We start from the raw sequence: 21716 nt of genomic DNA, 5'->3' as shown, positions 1-21716 counted from the left end.
TAACGTTTCGCATTGAATATTCTTTGTACGAGGCTAATTACATTGAAACTCAGGTGAATAGAAACTCATTCATAAATCAAGATGCTGCGGTCTGAAAGCTGCACGTTAACCGCTTGACACTTAATTGTTACAATCATAATAAAATACATCACTTATATAATATATTCATATATATTATATGATAAAAAAAGAAGTATTATTTTATTATAATATATTTTGGGAGCAAAACATGTCTTTAGATTTACTCCTACACTAGATCACACTGGTTTCCCAGTTAAGGTTTATGCCTGAAGTCATGTGAACAATCTATTCCTGATACACCTGGCAAGCTTCTGGAAATGTCACAGTATAAATTTAGCACCTTCACATTGAGATATTTTTACAGTTATGAACACCAGAGTGTGTGGAGGAGAGTTTGCTCCACTAAAATAAGGCCATTATGTCAAGATGTGTTCCTAGAGAACAGGCACTGAATGTGAGTGAAAAAGCCACTCAGTTAAAAAACAGCAGTGTAGCCATGCAATTACAGAAGTCTGTTGTTCAGAAATATTATATGCCTCATTTATTCAGGGTGGCAGGAAGTTGGTGGTGGCCATATGCTGGTGCCATATCTTTTTACGGTCACACAAGCTTTATTTTTCTGTATGGATGAAGGAAGATAGAGATGGAGAAATGGAAGGAAGGAAATAGAGGAAGGAATGAGGAAGCAGGATGTGGCTGAGGTAAAGATGAAAATATCTCATGTCTCTAGTAAGCCTGTGGCCCTCAGAATAGTAAAACAATAATAAATATCTGCTGTAATGTCTGAGCTGTTTACACTTTCTCCACCTCTACCATAAATGTGGTTAAAAAATTAAAAGCTGGGGTGATGATTACAGACTTCGCTAAGGGGAATTTAATGAACTGACCACCTGTTAGAGGTGTTAGAGGTGTATTTTGACAGGATGCTACCACTATACACAGCACTGCCAGTTTGTTAAATGATACACCTCTTTTCCAACATTAATCTGTCATTTAATTAGGTCCTCATCTCACATAGGGGCACTCTGGATGTACATCAACTACAACAAAAACAAAATTATAGTCAAAGCCTAACAATAAATATAGTACAGGATCAAATAAATATATCGCATAAAACGACAAATAAATGTGGAATAAATTAAACCACAAAAAAATCTCTGCTCACCTGGTGTGCTCACAGGCTGTCTGGTGAAAGACACATTAAAGGCAGGCTCTTCGCTGAGGGGGGATGGATACATGCGTCGGCGAATGAAAAAACCGGCTCCACAGCAAAAGAGCACGCCCATCATCAGCAGCAGCCTATTGAAGAGAGGTAGGTCGTTTCAAAAATTTGAGGGGAAAAAGGACAGCAAGGGCATATTTTATTATAGTTATCTTTTCACATTATCTACTACCCTTGCCAAAGCTCCTATTCACTGGGGGTATAATTAAATCTGAAGCTTTTGCAATAACCCAGAAGCACACTGCTGCCCACATTCCAGTAATTTTTTTTTTCAGACTTCATTTTGAAGTCATTGTTAAAGAATTTAGCCTTGTTCAAGGCCGCCTAGTGATAGTACTCAAGTAATCTGAGTTTAGTAGTTATTGTGCATTTCAAATAACAGCACTAAAGGAGGACCACACAAGCTTTAATCAAAAAGATGGGGCCCTCTGGCTGTAACTAAAAGCTTAATTTTTCACACAGAAATGCTCTAAAGTACAAAATTCATGCTTCTATAATATATGTCCAATGTCCACCTCTTCTAATTAGTGAATGCAGCCACTTCAAACAAGCACTAATTGCAGACACAGGAACTATACTCCCATAAATAAATCACTGTCAATAGAAACAGATGGAGCAGCCACATATGAGCTTGAAGTCACTAAGCTCAGTGCCAATACTGTCTAGAACATCACAAAGCCCAACAGCACTGAGCTGTTGACAACTGGAACATTGTTTCTTTTCAGTGATTGAGCACGTTTGCAAAGAGCTAATACATGACCTCAGTAATGCGCTATACTGGGCAGCCTAGACTAGTGCATGGACTATATTTCAGTTTGAAGTAGGAGTTGTATCTTTGGGAGGTTGTAAATTATAAGCTTCAAAAAAAAGACCTTTCCAAATTGAGAGCTCCGTTATATTACTTTGATGTTACGTTCTTTTTCACCATGCTTACTCCCGAAAAACAGCAATTGTACTTCGAGCTGAACAATATGGCCAAAATCACAATATATTTCTTAATTATGGTCAATGCAAAATAAATCTGATATCAATATGAACAATAGAATTCACAATCAAACAAAACCTCTTGGCATTGTTTTAGGCTTAATGTTACTAGCTTTAAAATTGAGTGCAATGAACCAATGGCAGTGTCCTGTAATGACCATCAGTAAATAATATACACTGAAATATTGAAAATGTGTATAAAAATCATATCATTTTTAATGGGACATTTAATATTGTGATATATATATATATATATATATATATATATATATATATATTGATATTGAATATTGTCCAGTTCTAATTGTACTGATATCTCCTCCATTGTGTTCATTATGTGGGTAGATTGTTCGACAGAGAGGCACTCAGGAACCAGGAGAGTGAGAAATGGAATTAGATTAACAGATTTTATTTTCATCTTTAAGGAAAAACATAGGTGGGAGCTAATGCAGAGAACTGGTGCAGAGAACTAATGCACACCCTGGAGGGGGCGCCAGTCTTTCACAGGGAGACACACTCACACACAGGGACACTTTTGTGTAGCCAATCCAACTACCAATGTGTTTTTGGACTGTGGGAAGAAAAAACCAAGCACCCTGAGGAAACCCACACAGACATGGGGAGAACACACCCAACTCCCCAGTGCCGAACAGCTTAAGGTTCTCAGATAATACTTGTGTGGAACAAATACCTGGAAGGTGTGACAATAGAATGTAACACAGTTCTTACCAGAAATACCAGAGCCTCTGGATGGAGAGAGCTCGGACACAGCAGCGAGTTCCACAGCAGTCTTCATATGAGCGGCATCTGCGCACATGAAACAGATGGAGTAAACAAGTGCACCAACACCAACATTCTACAAAATAGCTTCTAATGCCTAGTCTATTCAGGGGACTTTAACATGAAGCAGTCATCTGGTACTGCATCTTAATATTCTGAAGTCCCAGTTATTGCCAGTGGTAACAAAAGCGTGTCACACTTATCAGCTATTTTTCCAATCGTCTCTCACTGCATCAAGTGGAGAATTGATGATATGTTATCGTTGTATCATAATGCTCAATATTCTATTCAATACTTCAATATTCAATAATTTCTTATAGTCAGTTACCAATACGTTACATGATATACATAACCAAGCCTTTAGACTCAAAAACACCCACCGAGTCTTGCAGAGTACTAACAGGAGAAAGTAGACAAAAACCTTAATAATGACTGCTCCAAATGAGAAATCTTTCTGAAAGGTCCAGAAATATTTTGAGTTTGGCCTAATGATGTACTGGCTTGTTAGAACATAAATTTGAAGACTCATTTCAGTTATCCGTCCTGAACCTAGAGGCAGTCCAATTAGGACCTGTCGTGAGAGGCCACTGCTCTTGGCTATCCCCCGAGGCACAGAATGACAAAGCGCTCTTCCAGGGGTATCCATGGCAATGCCCTAAAACTGAGAGCAGCCCAAGCTGAGGGTTATTAATATGAGAAGAGGTTTTCAGTGGTACTCAGGTGTACTTTGTTTGGAATACCAGTGCACACATTACAAGCTTAATCTTCCAATTATGAGGGCACCGCTTCCCTCTAAACAAGTGACACACACATTTTTGTGTTGAGATTTACAGCTTTCTATTTATTTGTCTGGCTAATTCTCAAGGAATGGAAAACTGTGCAAGGAAGGGAAGCATTTCAGAAATTATCGATACAACACAGCTGCTTTTCCTCTAATTTCTCCTATTTTTAAACTGGATGAAGTTTATTGGATTTCTGTTTTCAAAGTAGAGCAAGTATAATCAATGCTGGTTTTCAGAGTTTCTGGTGCTATGCTTTAAAATAGGCACTGAGTGGCCTGAATGTCCAGAAAAATAGCAAGTAACCTTATAAACAGAACTTATTTCGATTAGATGCGACAAATTCATATTCAATACTGTTTCTAAGTGAGATTACAGTTACAATTTTCTGACAGTTTTGAATACACATTCTTAAAAGCACTTTGTTCATCAACTGTGTATTAATGTAGTACAATAGTGTTAGGTGTTAAAATTGAGAAGCATAATGGTAATAAATTATAACATGGCAATCAAAAAAGCTGCCAGTATTTTAAAATGACAGCATGACATTTATTTTCACATTTATTTTTTTAAAAACAAAATATTTATATTTGCTTACAGTAAGACAGTACCATCCACAACACAAACAGCAGTCTGTCATCACTGGTTGGTGATGTTGTCACTAGAACTTGTGCCTTAGGCTAAACCTTTGGCTGTGAGCTACCCAGATGAAATTAAACCACACACTGTAAGCACACACATCCTTCCACTCCCTGTGATATTAATGTATTCTGAGGTAATGTTATGAATGTATGGAAAAAATAAGATAACAACATTCATGGCTATTAAAGAAAGAGACATAAAATCATAATTTTTTAGGTAATAAATATGTATATTTGTTGTATGACTGACTACACTACACATTATGTGCTACTGTAGATTTATATTTATTTATGCTTGTTCAATAAGCGTGTGATCAAACGACATTACACTCTGTCATCAAAATCTATATTTTTCTGTTTGAGTGGTCTTTTAGAGGGGTTATTTTGCACAATAATTAAAACAAAAAATGAAATGTGATCATAAACATCAATGCATATGGGTATGTATATAATCATTCACATTGTAATGAGTTTTGTTCACCACCAAACCAGGTCAACAAAATGAATTACAATGTGAATCTTCCTAACAGACGATGTGAGTCTCAAGAATAAGAGTAAAACAGAGCATTTTCAATGCAAATACCAGAGCTTCTACAGTCTAATATGTTAGTGCTGACTGACCACTTGGAGCTTCGCTATTGTCTGCATGTTGAACTGTCCATCTTCAGCTAGTTCCAGACGAGCTGAAGTGGAAATTAGGTGGGTCTATGATTTCCTCATACACTGAGCCATCAATTATAAACAGTGACTCTGCTCTTGCATGTCAGCGTTACCTGGTTTAAAGGGTTGATAAAGGAAGCCATGCTCGATAAATAATTCAGTGTTTCTCATTTAGGAGTGTGCCCAGCTGGTTGTGCATCTGATCAGGGATGATAACAAGGCCGCCACTGACTCAGCATGAGAGTAGCAGCAAGCAGGATCCTCTGATTACATTTAAAGCACATGGGGACACTTCACTCTCCCTCACTGAGAGAGGCCTGTTCAAACCACAGAGGCTTCATCCCTGGACTGCACACCAGCAACCCAGATCAAGTGAAATGGACACAATTCTTTCCGGGCCAGTAGAGAGGAAAGGCCAACTGCTGGTTACCAAGGCAACAAAATAAAGCCCACAGGATTCAAATGCATGTGAAGTACCAGAGTTTTAGACAAAAGACATCCTTTTTTTTTTTTTTTTAAATTCTGTTCATCTGTCCCCCACTGAGTGCTCACATACTATCCCCTTAAAACTATACTACTGCACATGCAGTCACGTGATTCTACCCCATCCAATCTGCCACATGGGAGCAACATGGAGGAAAACAAACATAGAGACCAAGAAACTTGAGCAGCTTTCCCAAACAAAAATGTTGTGTCTGTTGTTTGGACATATTCCGACTTTTGTGAAGAAGACAATGGACATAAAGAAGTCAAATATAAACACTGACAAAACAAACAAACAAAATAGAAAAACAAATAAAAAACAAACAAAAAAGCTACAACACAGTTTCAGCAAACAAATTATGTTTCAACACTTCAAAGGGGACATATTATGCAAAACTCACTCTTTGCATGCTTTGTATTTCCACTTGAGTCTCTACTGCTCCTATAAACACTCCAAGTGTGAAAAAAAAGCATCCATCCATTTTCTGAGAGTCATTTGAAAGATTCTTGTGTAGGAAACATATGCTTCTACAAACCATTTGGATGGCTCCCTTAACATAACGTCACACTAGAGAAATTTGCATAGAACCATACTGGCATTCGTGAGGGTGTTTGTGCAGGCAGAGCCGGACTGCTCACTACACACACGTTGCGTATGGCTCCGCAAATTAACAAAGGCCCATTCGTCTCAAGTTAGAGAGAGTTTGTGTATAATCAGAAGATGAAGAGAAACTATCCTTCAGGAAATTAAAAGAGGAAAAAAAGACTCCAAAAGACTGAGCTACGGGAACAGCAGTGAAGTAAACCTGTGACTGTTCTTCTCAAGGTTGGATTTGTAATACATAATAGTCTACGTACATAGCTGCAGGAATATAATTAGAGTTGACGTGCACTGTGCAGCTGCTCAGCAGCTTTCCACAATCTTAAAAGCCTTGCAGTGCGACAGTGTCATGAACCTTTGAAGCTGAAAAGTGAAAAGTGAACATATACTGATGTTTTTATTCTGTCTAGTACTCGTTTATAATTCCCCAAACACACCAGTACATTCAAAAATTGCTTACTTTTTCTTACCACCTAAAAATGACGTAGTTATTTCCACGTGCTACGATGAGTTCTTCGAAATTTCAGTTTCACCTTAAATGCTGCTGCTATATTCACACAATCACACTAACACTGTCATATTTGAAGTTTTGGTTAAACACCTTAAACAGTGAAGCACTTACAGGCACCTGAACAAAACTACTGCATCATTTAAGGGGACGTTTGCTTCTTCTTCTTCTATTTCACCTTAAGGACTGCAGCTGTTACAGAATCACACAAACGCTGATGCTGGAGGGCTGATCACAAATATAATTATGTTAAAACTACTTATTCATATATTGTTTTTTAATAAATATGGTTTTTATATTTTGTTCTGTATATGGCTGGTTGTTTATTATTAAGGCAAAAAAGGAGGGAGGGTACTAGTGGAGGGTCAGGTGCAATTGTCAAAAAATGGTCACACTTTGGCTCAAAGTTAAAATTTTGCTTAGGGCCCCAGGAAAGTCTGGACCAGCTCTGTGTGCAGATGGCTCCTCTTGTTCCGTCTCTGGGTCAGACTCAGGGTCGAACATATAGGGCTGGATAGTGCCTCTGTTTTCTGTCATTTTCACGTGTGGTAAACGCTCAGTGTAAACATGGGATAGGTGGGGAGTGACCAGCAACAGCTTATTTGCATAAAAGTAACAGATCCCTTAAATGGCTCATTCTGAAAGGGACTGAAACGGGAAAGAATAGAGCTAGTGAGATCTCTTTATGTGAGAGTGATTTATGTTTTGTATAGCCCATAGACATTGCAACTTGTTTAAAAAGAGGTATAGTATGTCCCCTTTCAAATATGAACAATACATGACTCAAAAACGGAGACTGACATGCTCCCAGCAACAACTGAAAAAAATTACCAATTTTAATACTGGAACATATTTTCAGAAAAAGCCTTGTCAGTGATCTATGAGGGCAAAATAATGACAAGGCATATCTCAAAGCAAGATCATACCAGTCACTGAAGAGATGAAGGGAGTAAATCTGTCATTTTTTGCAGAGCAAATATGCAGGTTTTAGGCTTTTTCTCCCATGAAGCTGTTTCATAATTTATTTATTGTGCAGAGAAGCAATTAGGAGCAAATATGTTTAACAATGATTGTTAAGCACAGTCACTTTATTTTTGTTTGTTTGCAAGTAGTTGCAATTTTTATAAAAGTATACAAAAGTTCCAGTGGAGCTTGGAAGTAAAAAATGTGTACATCTTTCAATGAAATATTCTCATCTACGAAAGGGAGGCATGGCAGAAATTTTGGAAACCACTGGTGTATAACATATATATATATATATAAAAAATTTTTATGCAAATCACTAGTATTTAGGAACTGCTCTAGAATCAATGACACTAGGTGTCTTTTTTAAAGAAAGGAAATTAAAGCAACACTTAATCTGATAACCAATGTGTCCTACTTAAAAAATACTAATAAGATTATTTGTGGATCAGTAGGCATAGTGAGCAAATAACATATTGTAAGTTAGTATTCAGAAGTGGCTGAGACACAATGGCCTTATCAAAGCCTCTGTGCCTGAATTCTGGTGACATGTCACCTGTTTCAGGACAGCCAGAGCAGTGAGCATTCAGCCATGACTTAAGGTTCAAGCAGTGGCCACAGGTCAGTCAAACAGATAGATTCTTTTCATGTTCATGTTTAGCTCACAGAGCAGAAGCTTTCTATTCATGAGTCAGCTAAGCATGATCAACGAGACAGACTGCATAATGAATTTAAATAATCCACAGTTTTGGCTGCAAAGGCTTAGACTGCAAAACACTCCTCTTTTTGAAAATAAAATGCTCCAGTAATGGTGATGGATCATTTCTTAGTTTAAAAAATAGACAAAGATGAAGAAAAAAACCACTACTAATTGATTGTTGTTTAGTGCAATTCTTCAATTACTTGATGCAATTTTGACCATTGCAACAGCAAAACAATTATTTGTGGATATGTAATAAATAATTTACAAAGAGCAAAACTGGAAAAAAAAACATTTTGGGGAAATAAAATAATTAAAGTTGTTGAAGTTTAAACGAATAAAGCTCAACACATCTTACGCAATCTTACTTCAGCCACAAATAATATTTGAGTCACAATTTAATAAGCTATCCAGTAATGGCTGACCAATGAAAGTCCTAAAAGAAAATATATCACCTTTTCTTAAAAACACATCTCCTCATGCTCTGACTCTCATGGTGCTGTGTGTGTATATATATATATATATATATATATATATATATATATATATATATATATATATATATATATATATATATATATATAAACCACCAACAACAGAAAAAGACAAAACAAAAAAAAACAAAAAAAAAATAAAAAAATCAAGATCCACTTTGAAATTCAAATCATTCAGGAATTTGCTACTTAAGCTCACACTATGAAAGAAAATCCTGTTAAAGGTTTTCTGTTATGGTTTAAATGGGGTATAGGTCCAGTTTTGAATGAAAGAGTCCATACAGAGATGAGAGCATTAAGAATAAAACATTAATTTACTGCCTTCATTTTCTGCTATGTAGTGATTTCATATTTAATTAATGAACATTTCATAATTCTGTATTCAGTACAATGACACGTGAGCCCAAGCTCAAGGATAAAACGAGGATTAAACAACAGCACATCACTGCTGCTTGGGTTAGTTCTTCAGCTCAACAAAATAGCAGGGAAGCAATATCAAAGAACATTCTGCAAAAGAACTTTACCTCTACAGCAACTTGCTAATGACTGTGACGCAGTAATCAAGTGGTACATGAAGGGAGAAAATCAAAGGAGAAAAAAATTCTAATTTTAACGCAGACATCAGCAAACCAAGAAAAGCAATTTATTTCCCCCCAAACAAGTGCAAAGCATACGTCTTTGTGCATGACAATGATTATCTTTCTGAAGAAGCTCATGTGGACCCCATCTAATGGTCATATACTTTGTGAAGGTGACAAAATTGTTTTATTTTTACATCATAGTGCAGAAACAGTTGAATTTTTTAGAAAAAACGGTGAGATCTCTGTGAAAAAAAATGAGTTCCATTAGCAATACTAGACAACACTAGCCACATAAGAAGGAAAGCTTTGGGGGGGGGGGGGGGGGGGGGGCATTATTACTGTCATTAGGAGCACAAAATGCATGAAAGAACCAGAGTACCCTTTTATCCAAGTGGAACACTTTTATAGCAACAAACCCCAAAATAGGTTTCAGACAAAAACAATACATTAGCATTATCCAGAACTGGCCAATTCTCAGAAAAATTATGTCAAAGTAACATTAAATACAGCTACCTAAGGAACGGTGCCCTTTCCAGAGTGTGTTCCTGTCTAGCGGTCAATGATTCTGGATAGGCTCCAGACACACTGCAACCCTAATAAGAATGAAGTGGTTAAGGAAGATGAATTCTGGCATTATGCTTTAGATCAGACATTAACTGATCACCATAGTTACAGATGTCGGATCCAGTCAACGCAGTGTAAATCTGGGCAACATTTCGAGCTATGCATATTTCCTGACTGGTTTGGAAGAAGAGGTGAGATGGCGTACAAGTTCACACTGAATGCACATCAGTAGAAATATAAAAATTGACCTTGGTCCAAAAGAATACACTGTTTGACCCCCAGCAACAGAGTTAGTCTTCTCAAAGGAGCAAGTCTGGCAGCAGCCAAAATAAAAAATATATATTTTAAAGTTTGACTTGTCAGTTTTAAATTTCTTGACACCAGGGATTATTCCTGATTAAAAGCTCATCTGATTTGTATCTTAGAAGCAATCAGCCATATCATGCGGAAACAGCAGATTTAAACGTAGTGGAGTCAGATTATGTGAAACTCTCACGGGAGGGCAAACTCAGTGATAGTGCAGTGCTGAAATGGCTGTGAATTCGTTTTTATATCTGACATTGAGGAATGTTGTTCCATACAATAAACACTGACACATTTTGAGTTTTTCCATCTTTTCAGTTTTTGACAAAATTTGAAAACACCCTTTACACTAATTATATACTAGTTACAGCTTCAGTTGAAAGTAAAGAATCTCATGTAAAATTGCTTTTGTGGGGGATTTTTGAGGTTTTGCTCTGACAGAGATCATATGTAAACATTAAAGCTATCAAATTGTTTTAAATAAATAATCATATTAGTTTTTGCACTTAATCAAAATCTTAATGGCAGGTTTACATTGCTTTACTTTGCAAATATATTTACCTCTAAAGTATAGTGTCAGGAAGGGCATCCGGTGTAAAACTGTGCCAAACGGGAGCAGCCGAAAGAAGAAGATGATGAAGAATTTAACTCTAAAAGATTTTCCTATTTAAAATAAGTGCATTTAATTATTAACATTTGAGAGGACTAAATGAGCTTCATCAATAGATTTGATACTTTCAGTAATTTAGGAACAGTATTTTGTAGCAAAACATCCATGACATGGAGCACCTCCATTACAGAGCAAGACAGACTGGCCATTTAAGAACACAGTTCTTTTTGTTTTCCTTTACTTTGTTAATTAGCTACAGCGACCACAAAAAAAAAAACAAACAAAAAAAAAACATGGGACTCATGGGACGAACGCTCTCTTCATACATAAACTAGAACCAGTACAGGGCACACTAGCTGCGTTAATCACTGAAATAAATAAAAGAACACAAAACTGTGCACTATTTATATTTGACTAAACACATATTTCAGACCAGCTGGTGGAAAGCTTTGCTCTGCAGCAACCATTCTCTAAAAAGATAACTGAGCTTTGAACAAGTGTCAAAATGTCAAGACTGTGAGATCCACTGGAGGCGAACTGAGAGAACACCTTGACTAGACTGTCAACCTTCATCAAATGAAATAGTAAACGGTACATACACTTCAAAAAGCTTACAAGTGCTCATAAAAAGTGACCTGAATGTGTGAATATATTTCCATAGTCCTTGTCTATGAATATATTCTTAATTTGATCGATATATATAGATATAGGACCTTATTAATGTTTTAAATGAACTTTAAATTAAAATCGCACCAACAACAGATTTATGCTTCTGCGTTGACTCGACACAAGAGCCCTATGCCATAGTGTTTATAACATTCATAACTGTGTTGTTGTGTTTATTGCTCTGCAATTACACCACCACAATACAAGGGACGAATCTCAAATATATGAAATAAATATTTCCTATGTAGTATGAAAGGCAGTGGTGTAGTATTTTCCTGCGTAGTCCCACTTCTCGTTATATTTTTCGCCAGAGACATCTGTACTTTTCCTTTGTTCAATCTTCTTATTTATCCCCAACGTCTACACCCTTTATGAGAAAATCTCTCAACATTAATTTGCTGCTGTCAGCATTCTCTAGTGTGGAGGAGGAGTTCAGATTTCTTTACATTTTCAGTTGAACTTAAACAATGACTGTCCAACTACTGACCAATCACATTCATGTTGTTACATTTCTGCGCACCAGGCTTCGTGCCGAAGTGTTGCTTATGGTGTAGGTTCGAAGCAGAACATGTACAAACAACAGACATAGCATTTTGTTGAATCACGTCAGAATCACGTGACGATACGTATGGTTGCATGGCTTTAATGGGACAGTACATGAGCATACAATGGGGCACATAAAAACAGAATTCACAAAAAAAAAGAATGAACAGAATTAAAAGAAAAATCCATATAATTGAGATTCTGGGGATTAAAAGTTCTAAATAATGAATTTTATTTATTTACATTTAATTGCTCAAAATTACTGAAAAATACTGAAAAATATGGCATAAAGACTAGAAAGGGCACAGACCATAGAGTACTGCGGAGAGAATCATCAGATTTTCAGTTGACTGCTTGGTTTGTTGTGGCTAAAACTGTGATATTTTGTCCTATGGCTGGATTTCTGTGAAGCTACTTTGAGACAACATCACTTGCCAACCATCTGTGTTGTATTTATAAAAATCTTACAATGAGTGTCCTTCTTTCACCTACACGTAAAAATGCCCTTTAAAGGAGCCAAATGTCTTAATGTCTTCCTGTATATGTGCACTACAACAATTTTCTGGCAGATCTCTGCTTCCACTGAGAAGACTGAAGTGGGTAATTACCCATTGATAATAACCTTTCCAAAGTACCGCTCTAATTGAGGACTGCAATTGCCTCACTTTTGAAAACAATAGCTGCCTTTTTGTATAAAGAGCAGCACAACATGGTTGGAGGTTCTGATATTTACAACAAATCTTGGCTCAGTCAGGTGTAATGGATCTCTGCCTGAAGAACTACACTCCTACAGCTGAGATTGGGACTGCATCCAGTAAACACCCACTACTTGCTTTCTTATGAACTGCAGTAAAATGACAGTGATTCAAGAATTCATAGTGGTCAACAGAAGTGCTTATGATACTGAAGCATTTGTCAGGAACTTTATGTTTTCCATAAAAAAAGCAATATTGTGAGTGGGATTTCAAATGTATGAATAAATGTCCTTGGCAGATTTGCTTCAGACCCCTACTATGTATTTGGTGTTAAAGTCTCATGTAATTTAACAGTTTTTCATTGCTTTCTTTGAGTGCTCTATACTTACTTTTTTACATCCATTTAAAAGTGACAAATCTGGTTTTGTAGAGTGTGAATGTCACGTATTAGTAAGCATTAGAAATAGATGATTTCTGACTAAACATAGAGCAGATCTATTTCTGAGCTGAAGGTGAGCGTGCATAGAGGAAGAGGGGAAAAAGAAATACTACCACACTAGACTTTCCCTTTGCCTCAACACAGGAAAAGACTCAATAGAGCAGATCAAGTGCATAGAATGGCACTTAATTTCCTTTTACTTCTAATAACTCATGCAGGGACAGACTTGCATCACCTCAAGGACAGCCCGCCTGCTTTGGCAGTTAAGATAAGGCAAGGGTCAGTGTGCTCACAATTATGTCAGAAATGCAGTTCTGCTTTACACCCAGAATGTGATTGAACAAATCAAGCTTTCTTGAAAAGGTGATGAATGTATCCACTGAATATAGAGTCCCATAAAACTTTCTTATGATCCTATAGCTTAGGCCTTGTGACAAACGGTATAACCTCTACAAAGATTCTCTTGGGTGTAATTGTAAAACTACATTGAGCAGAGCAGTAGCAATGAAAATGGGTTGCCTCAGGCAAAATTAAGTGACAACAGACTGCTGGCTGGCAAAAAAAAAAAAACATGATTTCTCAGTCAACATTAGCAGCAGCTAGCAAGCAGCAGTGGTATACAATATACATACGATATACATACACATATATACAGAGAGTAAAAGATATGTCAAGTATTTACTCAAAAACAATGCTTGACCTTAATCTTGATGCATTGCAACTTGCAATGTTTCAGTGGCATCAAAAGATTAAAAAATATGTTAATATATACAGTGCACTGAATATCCCTTACTTTGCTTACTTAACTGAATCACCTCTGGTGTGAGGATACCCCTGTGCAGCATACATCATGCCACTAATGCAAAGCAAAAAGTGATGAGCCAAGGTATTGGGAAGACACAACAGGGGAGTTGACAAATAGAGCTGTAAATTGGTGCTGTGACTTGAACCCTGTGGCAATGATTCTACACACGCACCTGTCCATGAGTCAAATCTGTAATCCTTTCCACCTCGCCACTGCAGATTTGATAAAGACATGTAGAACTACACAGTAAAATGATGTGTGATCTGCTACCAGACATGAACATGGTCCCCTCTAATCACCTTGGAGAGGTTTTAAGAAGTGTTTTTTTATTTTCATAATGCAAATGTTTAATCTCTCAGAGAGAGAGAGAGAGAGAGAGAGAGAGAGAGGGAGAGAGAGAGAGGGGGCTGGAAATGGACTGTAAGAGAGACATGAGCAGAGTGTTGAATCATCACAAATAAAGAGCTTTGCTCAGTGTGCTTTTCTCACTGCCTGCCAGATTAAAACTACTGCCATATGTTTCCTAGTAGTCCATGGAAACAGCCAGTAAAGTCGCTGCAATTTGGTGGCTGCAGGACTGAATGCTGTCCATAAGTACACTACATACAACACATTTAATTTTTTAATAAGAAACAAAGCATTATATTTGGAATACTATGTAGATACAGCTGCAGTGAATGCTAGGCAGGAAATAAAGTCTATTTAACTTTAGACCCTTGCCGATAAATGTTTGGTGGGCACTCTAAGGAAAGGAAAATCTGAAGCCAAAATAATGTGCAGTGTACAAAGTAAATCCTGGTAAACCATTACCTAAGCTTAAGTCACCAGGGTTCAGTTTTGCTCTTTCTTTTGTAATCCACTTTATTTTAAATGGTCCCTAATTTACATTTTATCAATAAACTTAATACTGTTTAAATACTACATCAACGTGTTATTTCAAGCCAGTAAATAAAACTCTTTTAAACTTTTTAGAAATGCAGTTCCTTTGTTTGTCTAAGACACAAGCCCAGCACACATTGGAATTCGTCATTAGATTGGATCAGGTATATTAAAAAGATCAGAAAATATTTACATATACAATAAGGACTTTTAAAGCTGTGAGCATTAAAAGAACTACATAATCAATAATCAATGTTCTTTATCTTGAGAAAATCACAGAATGCTTTAAAACAGCTCTGAAAAAGTGTATTACAGGTTATACTTGCAGGTGATGTATATGAGTTTCTCCCAATTTATATAAATTAGTTTGCACTAAAGAAGATATCACATGCAAGTTTGTATCTTTTTTCCATTGAAGACTAGATTTCAAGCTGGTTAGACTATACAGTGCGGGAACACTGTTTTTGTTGCATTAAGTGACAACTATCTGTTGTAAGGCCACCTACCCATAAAGGTAAAGTGGAATATAGCACTTGTGTTGGAGCACAGCCAGGTCTATTTCCTGTAACCAGTGGCATCTTGTGTTTATCTCATTATCTAGGTGATCTATTTTCACTCATGGGCATGATCCAGTGTTAATAAACAAGTGAGAAGAGATGGCAGGTTTAAATGTAAGGGTGGAGAACAGACTTTGAATAAGATCTAATTTCAGGACAAAAATAGTATAGAGAGGCTAATTAGTTCATGTATATTTGAAAGCATGTCTTAAAAACAGACTGTACTCACATGAAGTAGGTTGGGTATCCTTCCTGAAAATACCAGCAGTACTTCTTAGCTTCTATGCACTGGAATGAAGAAGAAAAAAAAAATAGAATTTTATTTGTGAAATCACAAGCTAAAACTCACAGTAGTTCTCATTACATTTGGCTTGAAAAACAGAAGCTGTTTATTTCCCAAATTGCTTCCCGCTTTAGAACCAAATATTAATTACTTATTCACTGTCCTGTTTTTGGCTGTATGCTAATGAAAGATTAAACTGGAAACTTGGCCACTGCACCCACAACAAAATAACATTCAATCCATTTAAAAGTTTGACAAACTAAATTCAGGGCTATACTAGAGTCGGTATGAAGTCAATTTTCCCCTCGTTCTGCAGACACAAGGCTGTGCTTTAATTCTGACAGCAACAGAGTTGAGGATGTAAGGCACTGTCAATGTCTGTGGAGTCCAACCATCTGTCAGAGCTCATCACTCTGGGAAGCACTCGTGAGAATCTAGTCTGGCCTCCAAGCTTAGGGTTCTACAAAGTAGACTTTAATGGGCCACAAGCAAGAACTTCACAGACAGCATGACAGCAAGACAAACTCCCACAAAGAGCAATCAGGCATCCATTTGGAGGCTTGCTCACTGCAATCACAAAAATGGTGGGTTGGAAGTGCAGACTAGTGTTTGGACTAATTTTCTTTCTCAAATTTGTTATTATAGAAACAATCAGTGCAGTGAATGAGAAAGTCATATGAAACAAATAATACAAAACAAGTGAAGGGGAAAAAATGGCAAAATGAACACACAAAGTGTAAAAATATAAGATATAAGAATGGAAAAAAAGCACTATAGAATTGTCAGCCAGTGTGTCTGACAATAATGCAAATATATATAAAAATATATTATATTAAAAGAAATTGTTCTAAATGATACAATCATACAAACATTAGTCAATGTTTTGTTTATATATATTATATATAAGAACCAAAGAATAATGACATTTTTAATTAATCAGAAGCTGAGAGAAAAATAACATACAAAGCACTTGAAGAAAATATAGCATTTCAAAATTGCCTGAATGGTTTTCTTCTAAAAATGTCTGACCTCAAGGTATATGACCTTGTGTTTGACAAAATTAAGGCAAACAGAACCCAAAATCTGTGCTGAATTGCCTACACTCACTGTGCTCCCATGCCAACAATTTGCATTTGTTTATTTATTTATTTAATTTCAGCTTCCCAGTTTTACCAAACTGGGCCAATTGGTATTACCCTGACAAATCACAAGGTTACCATAGCCACACCTCCTCTCGAAGAGTCGAAGAGACTGGTGAGTTAAAGCTTAAGAGCCACCAGCTAGCTATCCAGCTATTCACCACGCTATCGGGAGGGAGTGAAAGACACAACACAAACCAATACAGAACAGGCATGGATTAAGTCTGAGTGTATTTAATGGAGTAGAGTAAAGTAGCAGAGGAGAGAGTGGCCACACAGGGCCGTTGTGTACAGCAGAGTATCAGTGGGGGAAAGCACAAATTTGGAGACACTCTAAAAGGTATCCTGTTCATAAAATTATGTTAAAAAATAACCACGAGACCCCACCAAAGACACAAAACCCAAAAAACGTCTGTAGGTTCATACATGAATGACTGTATAATGCCAATTCTACCAGCATGTGGCATTTTGTTGTGTATCTTGGGTACAGCAGCCACAGTTCAGAGTAAAAACCCAGAAAAAAAAAAACCCACTAAAAAAACCCCCCAAAAGTAATAGGGTTCTCCACACTGCGTGCTTGAACCCTAAAAACACTATTGCTCTGTCTTGAGGCTGTGTTGTCATGGTAACTTAAACAACATTGTGTTCTCCAGTGATAGAGAGCTGTCAGCCACACACGGTCATTAGTAAATTGGTCCATACCAACACCATTCTCAGAGAGTTCTGAGGAGCATATTTTGGTCATTTTTGAGGAGAGATTTATCATTGTTTTGTGTTTTTTATTTAAACTTTGATGACCATTTCACATAACACCCAAGTTTAGAATGATACAAAATAAATCAAAATTTTAAAATTAGTTCCCAGGGGGTTTAAATATTGTAACTAGTTCATTGTTACCCTTCCTACTCCTTTCTCTCTATTTTGATTTCATCCATTATACTCAAATGAGTGGAAAACTATTTTGTGGATAACAGTAAACCAATATACAGTATTTTTAATCACTAGGGTTGTAGAAATTTATACGGGCAGATAAACTGAATAAAAACAACAACACTTTGTTTTTGCTCCCAATTTTCATGAACTGACCTAAAAGATCTAAGACGTTTTCTATGTACACAAAAGGCATTTATCTCTCCAAATATTGTTCACAAATGTATCTAAATTTGTATTAGTGAGCAGTTCTCCTTTACCGAGGTAATCCATCCCCTCACAGGTGTGGCATATCAAGATTCTGATTAGACAGCATGATTATTGCACAGGTGTGCCTTAGGCTGGCCACAATAAGGGCCACTCTAAAATGTGCAGTTTTATTACACAGCGCAATGCCACAGATGTTGTAAGTTTTGAGGGAGCGTGCAGTTGGCATGCTGACTGCAGGAATGTCCACCAGAGCTGTTGTCCATGAATTGTATATAACCACACCAGCCCAGGACATCCACATCCAGCATCTTCACCTCCAAGATCATCTGAGACCAGCCACTGACAGCTGCTGCAATCGGTTTGCGTAACCAAAGAATTTCTGCACAAACAGTCAGAAAATGTCTCAGGGAAACTCATCTGCATGCTCGACATCCTCATAGGGGTCTCCACCTGACTGCAGTTCGTCATCATAACCGACTTGAGTGGGCAAGTGTTCACATTCGTTGGCGTATGGCACGTTGGAGAGGTGTTGTCTTTACTGATGAATCCTGGTTTTCACTGTACAGGGCAGATGGCAGACTGTGTGTATAACTAGTTATTGTTCTGTGTTTTTTTTTTCCAGACACTTCATAGTTAACGCTAAGAAATATTTTGGATAGTACATTTAATTGTTTCACTAAATATACATTAAACCAGGAACATCCACCTGGAAAGCACATCAATACACAAAACCTAAGCATGCTCCTTCCCCGACTATAAAACAGCCTATCAGGCCCCTTCACAATTGACTATGATACAATTGGTACACAAACAGCCAATTACCTCTAGCATTCTGTTGCATCTTGAACAGTGTGTAGTGAGAAAGGTAAAGGTGGATGAAATCAAGTCCTTAAGAAGGACTGCTTGCCAGTCAGACAGTTTTTATCAAACATGCACTATCCTGACCTAGAGCAGGAATATAATATTGCACACTGATTTGTGGTGAATAAATTGTGAATAACTAGTGTGTTTGTCAGAAATGGAGTGATCTATCTGAAATTTTAGTCTATGAGCTAATTTAGTGGTTAAAGAACTAATAAAAAAAAATTAACTGATATTAGTCAGAGGTCACCATACAATGCTATATGCTACATAATGTCATCAAAGTGTTTGTAACTGAGTGATGTGGGCAGGATAATCAAAATGTTTATTTATACAGGCCTAAAGAAATATTTCCTATTGGATTTTAGAAATGTGTATACTGTGCATGTGATTTATTGTCTGATAAGTACTTAGTGTATTTTAAAAAATGACAATAAAAGCATCAACATTAAAAATATATGGTGTATCCACTCTAAAATTTTAGAAGGCTTTTTTAAACAATGCTTTTAAAACTGTATATCATGATAATTATATATACAATGATCATTTTTTGTCCATATCATACAAGCCTATGATAAAATAAACTGGATGGAGGAATGCAGATTACACAGATTATTTGTCACAGATTTCTTTGCTAATGTCATTCAACCTGCCATGGCTGTAGAATAGCAAAGAGTAACTGCAATTTAAATAGAAGGTTTTTTAAAAATTGACAAAACCATGTTAAGCTGACATCAGAAAGCAAAAGTCCAAACTGCTGAAGGAGGGAACAACAGAAGAAGAACATGTTTGTGTTGATCACTAAGGCAATCCTTCAGGATTTGTGACCAGGACAGGACACTGACCCCTCTGGCTCAGTGAGGATAAAAACTTAAACTGCCTGTCCTGAAAAGACACATTGTTTTCTGTGCACGTATACTGCATTTCCCACTAATACACAGACTTATTATAATTATTAAATTAATTTCATTCAAGGGATTGTTTGCTCCTGTACTTCTTCTTAATAGGGAAAAAATGTTGTTGTCACAAATAATTTTGTCATGTTTACACTTTGCTCTTAGTCATTTTAAAGGTGTTCTGGAAGTAGATGACTTTGAGAGGGCATGTGATAGTATTGCTGATGAAATGGAAAATTAAATTAGATGGAGGTGTATACAGATAACGTTTTAATGGCAATATTAACTGTTTCTACGGAGTATACAGAGATAGAAACATTTGCTAAGGATTACACTGATATGGACTGCTGAAAGCAAGCTGTACTCTATATATTTTTTGGCAAAGCATGTTACATCACTCTCAGCAGTTTTCTAAGTAGTCTGCAAAGATGGTATCATTTTTCTATCCTTGAGACTTTAAAGGTTTGCTGATGTCCTTGAGCTAAAAGTCAGTGTATTTAGACTACTCTGCATGCCTAGGATGATATCTCCCTGCTGCAGTGATACAGCTCAAGAAAAAGCTTACAGGAGAAAAGCAGCTCTTTTTGCCATTAAGGAGTAGGAGGGAACTGTGCCTTCGGTTTCATTGCCAGAAATAATTTATGGATGAAGATGATGTATCACGCAACCGAGGAGTGAAGTGTTTGTTTTAGCAAGTTTGTGCTCACTTTTTGGAGTCAAAGAAACGCTTGTCTGCCTGTTTTTCCACTGTTGTTCAATGATGCAAGATTATTTCCAGCTTCAAGTTTTAAAAAATATCTTCTGATAGTTCTGCTTGTGAAGAAAGACTTGCTGAAGAAAATATTTGCATTATTCCCAAGAACGAGGAGATGAATGGATGATTTTTGATCGTGATTTGTTAATACCTACAGTGTAAACTTTCTCTTAGCACACTGAGAAAGGACTTTCTGGATCTACTTTTCTTTTTTTTTTTTTTGACTTTATCAAGCAAAATGCAGACGCAACTATCCTTTTTTAACAATAGCAATTTCATGTAGGGGTGGGTGATATGGCAAAAATACATTTTCATGATTTTATTTTTGCAAGACAACAATCTCGATTTTATGAAGATTATTTTTCATGCTGGTTTTTAAATTTTAAACACTCCAGGTATTTTTTTCCATTTTCCGTCTGAAGTTACATACCCAAATCTTGAGGCAGTGAATAAACTAGAGGCAATTTTATGATGCTACTGAAAAGCCTTCAGAATGAATACTGAAATGAATCTTTAGTGGTCGAAATGAACCTTTGGTGGTCAAAATATGATCAAAACAACAAAACATTTTAGGCATTTTTCAAAATTTTATTTGAAATTTTCCTTTGGGATCTTCAAATATCCCAACGTCTCCATAAGGAAAATTATTAATTTTACTGCAGAAAAAAAATGTATCTAAGCTTAATGGCTTTTTACCTTCACCACACAGGAAAAAAGTTGAGTCTCTTAGATTTATTCTGATATTTAGGCTTGTTTCCAACCCAGTACTCTTCCCATTTAAGGCCAGACGTGCTGGAAGGAGGAAGCTTTCCCCAATTGGCTGTAGACTGAGGCCGCCTCCCTCACTCCCCCTCCTGTGTTTAAATGGTCTCAGTAGGGAAAGAGCACTGACTTACATTATGGGTCTCCCGAGAGTCCATTTAACTGATGAGTAATATGTACACAATATGGAAACAACTTATAAGAACTGCAGCAGACTGAATGTGCATTAGAATGATCCAACAATCTCTATGTGATGGTGCATCATGGACAAATTCTTATCCTTCACGATCTGATATAGTCCTTTCGCACACTCCTAATTTCATGTATATGACTTCATATATGCCTACCTCAATACATAAATCAAAGCTAAAATAATGTATAACAGAATACTTTCTGGCCTAAA

General features: G+C 36.7%; 1 protein-coding gene across 1 annotated transcript in view; it reads right to left on the bottom strand.

Annotated features, from left to right (window-relative positions):
- The window catches only part of vopp1b (VOPP1 WW domain binding protein b), a 35409-nt gene that overhangs the window by 4519 nt on the left and 9174 nt on the right, over window positions 1-21716 (bottom strand). The window contains exons 2-4 of the mRNA XM_066683262.1: window positions 15708-15766; window positions 2957-3034; window positions 1187-1320 (exon numbers count right to left, since the gene is read on the bottom strand). Coding sequence (XP_066539359.1) covers window positions 1187-1320; window positions 2957-3034; window positions 15708-15766 — 271 coding nt within the window. The remainder of the gene's footprint in view (window positions 1-1186; window positions 1321-2956; window positions 3035-15707; window positions 15767-21716) is intronic.

Source organism: Hoplias malabaricus, chromosome 10, assembly GCF_029633855.1.
Source record: "Hoplias malabaricus isolate fHopMal1 chromosome 10, fHopMal1.hap1, whole genome shotgun sequence".
Lineage (NCBI taxonomy): Eukaryota > Metazoa > Chordata > Actinopteri > Characiformes > Erythrinidae > Hoplias > Hoplias malabaricus.
The sequence above is the reverse complement of the archived record's forward strand: the minus strand, read 5'-3'. Positions and strand labels throughout refer to the sequence as shown.